The 12839-nt window shown below is 41.0% G+C and overlaps 1 protein-coding gene across 1 annotated transcript; it reads left to right on the forward strand.

Annotated features, from left to right (window-relative positions):
* The first annotated feature begins 454 nt into the window (after nucleotides 1-454).
* Nucleotides 455-12464, forward strand: tspan36 (tetraspanin 36). The gene is made up of 7 exons (XM_063195677.1): nucleotides 455-643; nucleotides 5038-5229; nucleotides 6113-6187; nucleotides 6363-6458; nucleotides 7042-7191; nucleotides 9640-9723; nucleotides 10803-12464. The coding sequence occupies exons 1-7, from the start codon at nucleotides 584-586 to the stop codon at nucleotides 10875-10877; spliced, it is 732 nt and encodes a 243-aa protein (XP_063051747.1). The 5' UTR covers nucleotides 455-583; the 3' UTR covers nucleotides 10878-12464.
* Nucleotides 12465-12839: the final 375 nt, after the last annotated feature.

Consider the following 12839-nt stretch of genomic DNA (forward strand, 5'->3'; position numbering starts at 1 on the left):
AACTCTGTAACTCCCCACACACTACCAAAATGTGGAAGTCCATGTTTGAAAGACAATTATGTTTTACAGGCCTTGGAGGAATTTGATTTAAGTGTGTAAGGAAGGACACAATACAAATCGAAAACAAAAACCTTATCTAAAAAGCTAAATCATGTAATTGTGATGGGGGGGGGGGGGGGGGTGCTCTGGTCTGAGGTCAGGGTTTATTTTATTGATGAAAATCATGGGGGGAAAGGTCCAATGCTAACCAGCTTCTGTGAAAGTGTAAGTAGCCTAGGAAGTAAAAATAAATAAATAAATAAATAAAACTATCCCCGTCAATGGGAAGTAATGGATAAGCACTTAGGAACATATGGGCTTGTTTTCTTGGTAAACGACAGTATTCTGTGTCGAGTTCCACTTATTGTTTGTGAGTGTGTGCGAGACACCAAGAGTGAGCGAGCCTTGAACTTGCGCAACTGCGCCAGAGCATGTGACAGACTGTAACTTCCAGTTGAACACCTCCTGCCTGCGTACACTCTCATAAAGCAGTTTGGTAGAGAGGAGACGCGCTGTACTTCGAGTTGAAAACTACGAATCAAAGATGGAGTGTGGAATCATTGCTTCTAAAACCGTGTTACTGCTAATCAGCCTTATATTTTGGGTAAGTAGTAGACCCGTCTTTTGGATACAGTTTGTATGCGTTCGTGTTTGTAAAGAGGTGTTGAAGTCACTGAAAGGAAATCTGTTGTTGTCTATCCTATCCAACATATGTTGACAGAGTCGGGGTCAAAGCAACTTGACGGCCGCACAGTAGTGTTTACTACTTTATCTTTTGGACCACGTTCAGAAGTCGTGTCTTGTCTCTCGCGCTCAGTGCTGAGACGCTGTTGTGGTTGAGGACCCTTATTTGGAAGAGACACTTCAATGATCATGGTCTTGTTGGCTCTAGTTCCGCAAACTATTCACGTAGTAGGCTATCCTACAGTGTTTGAGTTGTTTATGAAGTCAATTCTGTCGTATAATTTACGACTTAGGCCTATTTCATGTTCTTCTTCCTCTGCCACCCACGCATATCCTGTAAATTTATATGCAACAAAAGTTCAGTCACTCGTTTTAAATCAACTCTTAAAGGGTCTTTGGTGTCATGGTGAACTAATGCGTGTAAAACGTGGGCTAACCTCAAAGTGCCCCAAATGGAAGAAACAAGAAGTACCGCGTAATAGTTTGTTTGGAGCCTTTTAGATTTGTTGTGCAAAAATGACTGCAGTGAATGTTCAGTGTGTCCTCACTCATTTAACAAATTAGCGTAGGCTATATGGTTCCTTCTAAGTGTGCAATGCGTAATATTGATAAGCGTATAACACTCACCCTCAGTGAGCTATAAAGAAAATGTGCTACTTTTCTTATACTGTAGACTGTAATGGAGACAGTGGGTTAAGCTACACTGTTCACTGTTCTGAGCTATCCCAGAATGTGTATGCCTCAGCAGACCTGGAGACCCCTAATCTCCAAATAAAAGGAGCCAAGAAATGTCTAAAACCCTGTTGTGCTGATATTGTGAATGATAATGCCGCTTAAATTTGCTCACAACTCTATGAACTGGATCACCGGGACATTCATGCACGTTGTCTGCATTTGTAGTATTCCATCTGTTTTTACTGGCTTTTTTTTAACAGTCCACCGTTATCGTGGTACACCATCCCCATCACTTGCTGTACAAAGTCCATTATCTCGAGGAGGTGCTTTGGGAAGTGTGTTTCCAAGGATTTACGTGTCAATAGAATAGAATGCCTCTTACTGACACTGTGATCTACTACAATTTACACTATACACATTCACAATGAGATCGGAAGCATTCATTTTAGTGCAGACATTAAAAGGATATGCTGTTCAAAACAGTGGGCTATTTACAAAAGGTATATGTAAAAAGCAGTGGGTACTTACATGACAGTATAAGAACAGAATATAAAACTATTAGTGCAAGACACACACACACACACACACACACACACACACACACACACACACACACACACACACACACACACACACACACACACACACACACACACACACACACACACACACACAGGTTATTTCACATATTGCCATGTTCATGTCAACTCACTATTTAAAACAACAAAACAACCAGAGGAAACATTTGAGACTTTCTGAAAGAAATCTACACCTTGTTGTTAGTTCAGAAATAGAGAAGTTTTTTTCTCTCTTTTTTTCGGCACATCGATTCACTAGGCTCTTTTTTTTGGCTCTGTCATAGATAGATAAACTATGTATTCCCAAAAGAACATTCAAGTTTCAGGAAGCACTAAATAGATAGAGCAGATAAGTATATTTGTCCAGAAAGATAAGTCGTATATAGAGTGGGTATTATACAGAGAAGTGCATGTGCAAGTCATGACGTGAGCATCAGCATTCAGCACTGCACGAGTTTCACGAGTGGAGTTCCAATAGGGATTATGGGGGCTGCTAGTGAACTCTACTCTGTCCCGTGACGGGAATCGGTGAGAGCGGCCGGTCATATGCTGTAGGGGGGTGAGCGAGTGGGTGGGTCATGTGATTTAAGAAAGACCCTCAAACCTCAAACTGCCCTCTTTCTTCACACTCGCTTCACAGCACTTCCTATTACACACTCTCTCATGTGTGAGATTGTGTGTGTGTGTGTGTGTGTGTGTGTCTCATGAGGGCCAGTGCCTTGTGTGAGTCACTCAGTTGCGAGAAATATGATCATATGAATTTGGGTGAAAGGGAGCTGAACTTGAGTCAGGCATGCACCGTCCAATGCGAGAGCCATTAATCAGTCTAGTTCACAACCCTTTTTACCAGAAGGATAGGGATTGTTTACTGGAGGATAGGACCCAACCAGAGCTATCTCCTCAAAGAGAACGCTGACTGGCACATTATTAACCTGTTTAGACATGGCCCCTGTTATAAATTTGCTGTTACCAGACTGGCAATGACCAAGTCATAATGTATTACTGAAGGCTCTGTAGGATGTCGCAGCAGTGTAGTACTTTGGTACTAAGGTGTTTTCAAAGAATATTCCAACGTTCCATAAGCAAAATGGTGTTCATACATTATGGGGCTACATAGACACAGAAAAAGATTTCCCTGCAGTGTATGACTACATGCAACAAACATTTATCAGTCTAGTTCACAGCTTTTAAACCAGAAGATGGCAGGGGGAAAGGGCCCAGAGAAATCTTCTGGAAAGCACACTGACACACTGACTTCTTGAGTGAACAGAACACAGAAAAAGGAAGCCCTTCCCAAAGTTATATGACAAAACCCGTCTGTATGCAAACAGAGAAGTAGCTTTGTTTAGTTAATAGTGCATCAGTGACACGATGTGCCTGCACGCCCTTCATGTTTTGTGTGAGAAAATAGAAGGAGGCCACTCTCTATGAGAGAGAGAGAGAGAGAGAGAGAGAGAGAGAGAGAGAGAGAGAGAGAGAGAGAGAGAGAGAGAGAGAGAGAGAGAGAGACACGGATAGGGGTAGTGATACATATTTCAATAAAGAGCAAGGTTTTTCCTTCCTTAGCTCTGTGACTGCACTTTGTATTCAGTCAAAAAATAGTGTTCATTCAAAACTAAACAGAGCACTCTTGGACCAAATACACTCTAGAAGATGTTAAATCGACACTCTAGGAATTTAATTTACACTGTTGAAATCCCTTGGGTGGAGTAATAACAGGATGAGGATATGACTCCGCAAGAAGGGTCTCTAAGCAAGCATAACAAGGCCGCTAACACCTGCTATTTAAACAGGGAAGTGGAACTGATCCTACACCCTCTCTAAACGACAATAATGAAAGATACACATATGGATTATTGTGTGTGTGTGTGTGTGGCATGCTATGCTTGCTCAGTTTCTGCTTGTGGCTGGACCGGTTTTCGCTCTGTCTATTGACTTCCCGTCTACCCTTACGTCTTATTCAAACTTACACATGTTTGTAGGTAAACAAGCTCAGGTAGATCAAGGCCAGTTATTCGTGATCAAGTCAAGTCAAGTCAAGTAGGTTTTAATGTCAATGTCTTTACATGCACTGGTCATTAGCCTATCTTGCTCTTGCTCAGCTTGTGTGTGAAGTTGTTTGGCCTGGCAACCCCTCCCATTACCAGGACGTTATGGGACATCCTATAACGAATAATGTGTTTAAAAAAACGTAATGTGGAGTAGCCTCATAACATGCGCTGTTTTATCAGTGGAATGCTGTTATAATCATTGAAATGCCTGAACTACCATATTACGACACTATTACATTACACGGTGCCTTCAGTAATACTTTACAACTTGGTCATTGCCATTCTGGTATCTGCAAATGTATCATTTATAACAGGTTAATGTCCAAGCAGGTTAATGTCTTTTCACCGGTCCAAACTTCAATTAGACAGACACATTTTATGTTAAGCTTTGGCAGTGGTTGACTTTGTCAAAAAAGTCAAAAGTACTGAAGTTAAAGACCCAAATATTAAATTCGGACTGTTGTCAAAATTTAAGGAAGGGTTTTTAACTTTGGTTAAGAGAGCCTTTAGTAGGCCCTAACACATGACTGACTTGGTCATTGCCATTCTGGTGGCAGCAAATTTCGCCATCGCTGCCCCCACCCTTTGAAACTCCCTTCCCCGGTCATCTGTAACTCTGAGTCACTTGTGTCCTGTTTCGCCCTTAAAAGTGTTGGTAAATCCCTCGGCACATTACTCAAGACGTCAATCTCAGGTTCAGACAGTAAAAAAATCTACCAAAATTTGATCTATCTATCTCTGAATCAGGTGATCGCAATGAGTTCTCAAGACAGGTAGACCAGTTACTCAGTGAAGTCACCTTGTGTTGGAAGGAAATTGTGGCAGCTTTTTTGACATGTCTGTCCAAAACACATGGTGCAGGGTAAAAAAAGTTTGAACAATTAAAAAAATGGAATGTCGGCACATTTTTTTTTATGAATTATTTTTTCATTCACTTAACCTGCTCCCGTTTTGCTTTTAGACTTATAGCTAACATCCATTAACTTTATTTGCCCTATTTTGTCTTCCAGGCGATAGCAGCTGGTCTGTCATATGTGGGGGCGTACTTGATCCAGAGCTACAGCAACTTCCGAGACTTCGTCCAGGACAAGAATGCCATCATCCCCGCAGCCATCGTCATCACGGTCGCCGTGGTGATGTTCATCATCGGCCTTGTCGGCTGCATCGCTACCATCAAGGAGTCGAAGTGTGGTCTGGGCGTGGTGAGTTGAGTAGGGGTGATTTACATCATTTCCTTCTTTTTTTTTGCTTTTTTTTGTTTAATATTCTGAGAATTTATTCAACACAAGGAAAGCGTGCATCGATAATATTAAAGAATGCTGAATGTGTCAGATTATAGCCATGAAGCTAATTTCTATCTTTAGTCCTTAGAGAGGTTGATGGTCCCTATAAATGAAAGTCATTCTGGACAATAGACGGAAGTGTAGCCCCATAATAGCCATTTCACAAATGTAACGCTTCTCTAATGGTTGAGAAAACATAGTTCAATAGTACTACACTACTATGACATGGCACACAGCCCTTAGTAATGCAATACAACTTTGTCATTGGCATGGCGGTAACAACAGGAGTTGTGTTGTTGCTTCTTCTTGCAGATGGGCCCATCGACGGCCCTTTTCACTCTCTTCTGATAAAGTCTCAGCTACATCGTAACAACATAGCTATGACAATGCTTCTTATGCTTCTTCAATGAGTCTTACAAAACAGATGGAGGCATGAAACATTACCATTTTTGCCAGTAATGTTATACCAGAGGCATGGTGTTTTAACAAACAAGCACACTGTCTTCAATGAGCTGTGTTATGCAGTCTCAAAAACATGGAGCAATAAATGATATCTCTAATATCTCTACGACAAAATGTCAGAAAGTGTGCAAGAGATTGTTAACCCGTGCCTTCTCTCTTCCTAGTTCCTGTTCATCATTCTCATCATTTTAGCGTTTTAACAAACAAGCACACTGTCTTCAATGAGCTGTGTTATGCAGTCTCAAAAACATGGAGCAATAAATGATATCTCTAATATCTCTACGACAAAATGTCAGAAAGTGTGCAAGAGATTGTTAACCCGTGCCTTCTCTCTTCCTAGTTCCTGTTCATCATTCTCATCATATTTGTGGCAGAAGTGGCCGCTGTCTTGTGCGGCTTCCTGTTCTCACGAAGGGTAAGTACTGTGTGTGTGTAGCAGCAGATTTTGCTTTTGGGCTAGTGTGGCCTTTCAATAACCATGGGCCTTTTATATCGCTGACCGCACACGAGAAAGCAGAACAATGTCCTATGCAGATGCAGGCAAGTTAGTAACTTTGTCTTTGTATCTCTGTCTCTGTGGCGTGTGACAGATTAAAGGAAGCCTGGAACAGTCGATGAGTCTAACGTTTGGCAAATATGATGGCAACAGTGCAGCGAGCAAGGCTGTGGATACCCTACAGGAAAAGGTGAGTCATTATAGTGTATTATAGTGTATAGCTGTTATCCAGGACATCTTACAGTTATTTAGGTACTTGATATTGCCCTTTAGTGCTACCTATGTGGTATTGAATACCTTGTAGTACCTTGCTCAAGTACACTTCACTTCAGTCTGAGGGTGCTGTAGAGAATTTGGTTATTTTCACCCCCAGCTGTCTTCCTACAGACTGACTGGTACAGGGTTTGAAACAACAACCTCAAAACCAAAACCATTAGGCCACAGTGTTGCAGATTGCACTCAGAAACTCAGTGTGCTCTGTTTCAGTCTTGATTATCTTCTCCTCTGAAAATGTCTCTGAGTAGGCCTTGGCCGTGGCTGGGGTGGCTGGGGCGCTGTGCTTCTGCACCAGGGACTTGGGTTCAGTTCCAGCCCGGGGTCATTTCCCAGTCCTTCCCATTTCCGCTCCCTGCCATTTCCTGTCACGGTCTAAAGCTGCCCTGTCTGAATGATGGCTTAAAGCCCAAATGAACGTTTTTTAAAAGAGAGAAAGAAAAAGTCTCAAAATCACATAGTGTTCTGTTTTCAAATGCTCTGTTATTTTTCATCTCCAGTTTGAGTGCTGTGGAGTGACCAACTACACCAACTGGAGCAACACCACCTGGTACAGAAGTCACAACAACACTGTTCCCGCATCCTGCTGCAAGAACGCCACCGGTGTCTGCCCCAAGACTCTGGACCAGCCAACCTTCCTCAATACTCAGGTATAGAGGAGAGCCTACATCCCATTACATGGGGACAAAAGATGGAAATGGGGATGTAAGATGGAATTTAACCTTCATGGCTATAATAATATATATGTATATATTTTTAATGCTAATTTTTCCTGTGATATCTAAACACACTTTAAAAGATTGCTTTAGATTACACTTATATTCAAAAAGAGTGTGAAGTCGTGTTTACCAATAGCCAGCAACTTCTAGTCCGGTTGACACTGGAATTTGTTTTGCCCTGCCAACCTCAATCTGTGAAGTGTTAAAACCTTGTAAAATGCAGCTCTATTGGTCACATTCTGGAATTAAATCCATTAAGGCCAATTTACAGTCCAGGCGACACTCATTGCTTTAACCAAAACATAATTTTGTTGACACCAGTGGATTTCGTAGTAAATGCATCATTAAATTCAAGGACCAACCAGTGCACAGTTTTGGCAGAGCAAGCAAAGTGGTGTCCTGATGAAGTGGTTGCATGGCAACGAATAGAAAGCAGGTTAAAACTCAATCAGACAAGGAAACATGTTGTGTCTGAACAACTTTCAAAACAACATTCCAGAATGTAGAACTTTTTTGAGTTTATATCCAGAGTATCCACACAACATCTGCACTGTTTCAGTTTTGGAACACACTTTTTATCCTGAGCTATGAATCAGCCTTATTACTGCTTTCAATCTCCTCTGTTGTCAGACTATGGAGATATTTGTTCAAAGTCATGTCAGTCACTGTAGTGTCGTTGCCTTTGCTTACGACTAAGCTCTTGTGACTTATGCATAATATTTTTTTCACAGTTGCTTTATCCAACTTGTTATACCGGTATTTTAATCAGTGTAGCTCAGATGGATAAACTAAGAACCCATACTTCAAATTCATTTTTTTCTATTTTATTTTTCAATTTCAATTTTAAACAGTGTTTCATGTAGATCATGTGGGTGTCTTAACCATGTCAGAGACATATGACAACCATCTTTGGCAATGCTATTTTGTACACTTTTATCTAAAATATTATATGAAATCTCCAGAAATCTTTCAGGGGACCTTGTCAAGGTGGTCTGTGTTTTTGGCATGGTTCGCCGTCTTGGCTTTAAAATGCTGGAGGAAACCCTGCTTAAATTCATGTTAAAAACGTGTAATTTTACTTGTATTAAGACAGTTGTTCTGAGTGGTGATGAGGTTTTATGTCTGTATGTGAGAATGAGTCAGACCAAAAGCCCCTGACTCACACCTCTGCAGAGCGCTAAAACTCCCACTCTGTTAAGGACACGTAATAGAACTTCACTCTTGCGACTTGCGTGGAATTGTTTACACAGTAAGAGATAGTAGGCGTTTCGTGTGACTTGAGTATTCACACAGTTGGTAGGCTAGAAGAGGTGGGTTTCCTGTCTCTCTTGATTGGTCAAACCACAAGACCCCATGCCAGGGTTGCCGACAGGGGCGGGGACAAAGGGGACAGTTGTCCTGGGCCCAGGGAGAGAGGGGGCCCATAATTGGTTCCTCATTACATTGTATGTATTGGGTTGGGGGGGCCCTTTCAGACGACTTTGTCCTGGGCCCAGCCAAAGCTGTCAGCGGCCCTGCCCCAGGCCCTTCCTCACACTTCTGCAAACAGAGTGCTAAAAGCTCCTCTCTCTCTACAGTGTGTTCAACACACGTCAGTGCACAAGAATCTGCAGCAGTGTGCCGTGACAGTTGCCATGTTTAGGTGTTTCGTTCTCTGACTTCCAAATGATTAAGCCTAAGTTCAAAGTTCTGTTCGAGGAAAAAAAACCTGTAGAGCTTTAGAAAAGTATGCCTTGTTTGAATGAGACCAATCAGAGGTGAGGTCAGTTGCATTAGCTGATGTAGACCACCTGAGGAACTGCCATGGCCCAGCCAAAACGGATGCTGACTCTCCATTCATTTTCCCTGATGGTTACTGGCAGAATTGTATCTTCTACAGCACTACAGAGAGGAGACTCTGCTCTTCTGAAGCTGCATAGTGTGGCTTTCTTCTACTCTATAACAGACTTGTAACAAAAATATTTGGGTTTTGTTTTACCTCTGGGTAAAAAAACACATATTTTTTCATTCCTGTTGTACAGGTAAACAGGCGGGTCTAATTAAAACTGAAAAAAGATATGAACCTTGTCTTTCACGCTGTTAGCTTTTTGAACTGCTGTAACAGTTTTTACTTCAAAATATTCCAAGATTGATTAAAACAAAGATATAATTAATTTTGTCTTTCACGCTGTTAGCTTTCTGAACTGCTGTAACAATTTTTGCTTCAAAATATTCCAAGGTTGAAAAGACTACTATGTTGCTTTAGTGAGTGTTGTTAGTGAGTCACTCGCCATGTGACTTCCTGACCTACTTGGTGTTGCTTTGGTGTTTTTTATCACTTTTTATCTTGTGACCGTATGACCCGTCCCACATGGCTGATGTGATGACATGTTTGCACAGGGCTGTGAGGCGAAGGTGGAGAAAGCCATCCAGGATGTTCTGAGCTACGCCCTGCTGGTTGTCTTGGGTATTGCAATCCTCAAGGTAACTGCCTTGTCTTCTCTGGTCGTGTGTTGTGTTGTGTTGTCTTGTGTTGTGTTGTGTTGTGTTGTGTTGTGTTGTGTTCCCTTCTCTTCTCTTCTCTTCTCTTCTCTTCTCTTCTCTTCTCTTCTCTTCTCTTCTCTTCTCTTCTCTTCTCTTCTCTTCTCTTCTCTCTTTTCTCTTCTCTCTCATCTCTCTGCTTCTCTTCTCTTCTCTTCTCTTCTCTTCTCTTCTCTTCTCTTCTCTTCTCTTCTCTTCTCTTCTCTTCTTTGTATTATATTCTCTGCTCTTCTCTTTTCTCTTCAAGTCAGAGGAATGCAAAGAGCACATCCATTTTATTTCATTTATCTGTTTGGGTGGCTGTTTTGGGTGGGTTTTTGGGTGGAATTTTGTGTAGTAAGGGTTATATGGGTAGAATAGTCTGCCTGGGTCAAGCATAAAGTGTTCAGATGTTGAGTTAGTATGAGTTCAGTTTAGTTCTGCTTGGGTGAACATTGCTGGCGTTATGCTCTTCAGTTCATATGCAATATTTAATATTCAATATTTAATATATTGTGATATGTATACAGTTTAGTGTGATTTCTGCCATGGGTTTAACATGCTGGGTTTTTGATGCTAAGTTAGTACTAGTTCAGTTAAGTTATGTTTGGGTTAACATGCTGGCTGTGTGATATCATGTTGAGTATGATTTCTGTTTAGTATGACTTCTGTTAACACCCTGGCTTTGTGGTATTAAGTCAGTATGTACTTTATTCTGCTTAGTGTTAACATGCTGACTTTATATGTTTCAGTGTGTATGACTTCATGATTAATAAGATTTTTGCTTGGGTTAACATGCTGACATTGTGTGTTTCAGTTATGGATTCTGCTCAGTCTACACATTTTGGCTTTGTGTGATTCAGTTTGAATGCTGTGCAGTGCTAACATGCTGGCTTTGTGTGTTTCAGTTTGAATGCTGTGCAGTGCTAACATGCTGGCTTTGTGTGATTCAGTTTGAATGCTGTGCAGTGCTAACATGCTGGCTTTGTGTGATTCAGTTTGAATGCTGTGCAGTGCTAACATGCTGGCTTTGTGTGTTTCAGTTGGTCGGGATGATCTCCATTTGCGTCATCATGTGTAAGAGTGACAGGAGTGGCTATGAGCAGTTCTACGCGTAATTCTACACATACAAACCTGATGAGCGAGAGCCACGTGGCATATCATCCACTGAAGAAGCAAGACTCCTACACACTCACACACATACACACACTCCAACACACACACACACATACACACACAGCCTTACAGCCTTATAAGAGAAAAAAAGATGGTGTCTTTTTTATTTTTTTATGTACTCTGTTTTAGATGTTTATATGCAGAACATTTGTCACATATTTTAATGTGTTCTTAAATTTGGAGGGAAATGAATCCACCTGCTTGAGAGGACAGGCATCCTCGCACATCAAAGGTCTGCATATCTACCGCCCTGTTGCATAGCAGAGTATTTCTACCATGGTTACTGCTCTTAGAGGGTCCAGCTCAACACTGCTACCTCCCATCCTCTCCTTCTGTTTGCGACCTCAAAATGTCATCGATAGCAGCGATTTTGAAAAAAGCGCAATTCAGAGGTCATTTTCTCATTTGTAATTGGGATGTTGAACGGGGATCATAAGTCTCCCCAAAATTTGCTCCTTCTAGGCTGACAGCGGTGAAGGTTCATTATTTCCTCCACAGAGACAAAGAGGCACGCGAAAGGAAAGGATGGAAGGTATTAGTCTGACTTGGACCCAGAGTCTGTGAACTGTACTTGTTACAGTTACTGATGTACTCACTTTCCTTCATAGCATGTTATAGGTTTCAGTGCTGACGTCAGATGCTGCTTTGTTTTTTGCATCCCTTGCTACGTCCCTACAGTGAAATACTGTAAATACTTGTTGAACTGCTACTACTTTGACTTTATTACTGTATTTATCTTTGAGAAAGAGAGAGAGAGAGAGAGAGAGGGCGACGAGGCACTAGTATCACTTGAATCTTCTTTCAAATAATCTTTGAGTTGCACTTCACATTTGCCAAAATGAGGACTGGTGTTGGGTCGTCTAGCGCAATGGATTTTTTTTTTTTTTTTTCAAAGTAGCCACACCGTAGGAATTGAACCACTGATTGGCTTACTGCAGCTCTTTTACAGTAACTGTTTTGGCCTTGTTAATATCACCACAGTATATTTGCAACGGTTGTTGATTTTAAATATAGTCCCTGGTTTGAACTTATTTTGATGCAACTTCTGTATTTGATGTAGGCCTACAGTACGTGTCAGGAGTAGGCCTCTGCAGACATAGATAAAATATGGTCAGCCTATCGCTCTACAGTAACTGATACCCAGGAACCCAGCTCGCAGGAAATACCAGCTGTGGCTTTCGATAACCCTTGCGAGTCAACGACTTTTTTTTATTTTGGCGCAAAATAATTTTGATACTCTCCATGAAAAAAAATAAAATTGAAATATTTTAGAACCCAACCAGACTCACTTTAACATCATGTGTAAAGCAAGGTCATGTAAATTAAATAGAAATGTGCATTTTTATATTTTTGGGGAATTTAACAGACAGGACAGCCAGTAGTGTGTGTTGTTATGATTATTTTGATGAGTTGTCTTCCCATTAAGCCTTAAATTCTGTCATGTACTTACATGTTAAATTAATGCGGTTTATCTCCATGTCAGTGAAATTATTTTCTAAATAAAATCAAGATATTTAATGACCTTACAATCTCTTTATCTTCTCTTTAATGCATGGGGCTGGGTGATCTTATACACAGACAGCATGTCGGATGGCTTTCCAATGACTTATCTGACTTATTTTTACAGTTTATATTATGGCAATGCTGGTGTGGAAAGACATGTATCTGACACACTCCTGCATTTGAATAGTTTGAAGTCAGAAATATACTTAAATACAGTATTCACCAATACCTACCAGCACCTAACAATACCTACCAGAGACTACAGATTAACTAGTCAGTGACTAATGATGATGCACATGTTACACGCATACATGTTTATGGAAATGTTGAAGAATGGAGGTCTACACACTGCTAAATAAGCTCCAAAAATATGTTTCATTTACAGTTTTTCTCAATTGGTT

The sequence above is a fragment of the Engraulis encrasicolus genome, chromosome 3 (assembly GCF_034702125.1).
Source record: "Engraulis encrasicolus isolate BLACKSEA-1 chromosome 3, IST_EnEncr_1.0, whole genome shotgun sequence".
In the NCBI taxonomy this organism is placed as follows: domain Eukaryota; kingdom Metazoa; phylum Chordata; class Actinopteri; order Clupeiformes; family Engraulidae; genus Engraulis; species Engraulis encrasicolus.

Coding starts and splice junctions, on each gene's coding strand:
- tspan36 (XM_063195677.1), top strand. CDS start 584: ATGGAGTGTGGAATCATTGCTTCTAAAACCGTGTTACTGCTAATCAGC. Junction 5,230..6,112: donor CGAAGTGTGGTCTGGGCGTG/GTGAGTTGAGTA, acceptor CTCTCTTCCTAG/TTCCTGTTCATCATTCTCAT. Junction 9,724..10,802: donor TGGGTATTGCAATCCTCAAG/GTAACTGCCTTG, acceptor TGTGTGTTTCAG/TTGGTCGGGATGATCTCCAT.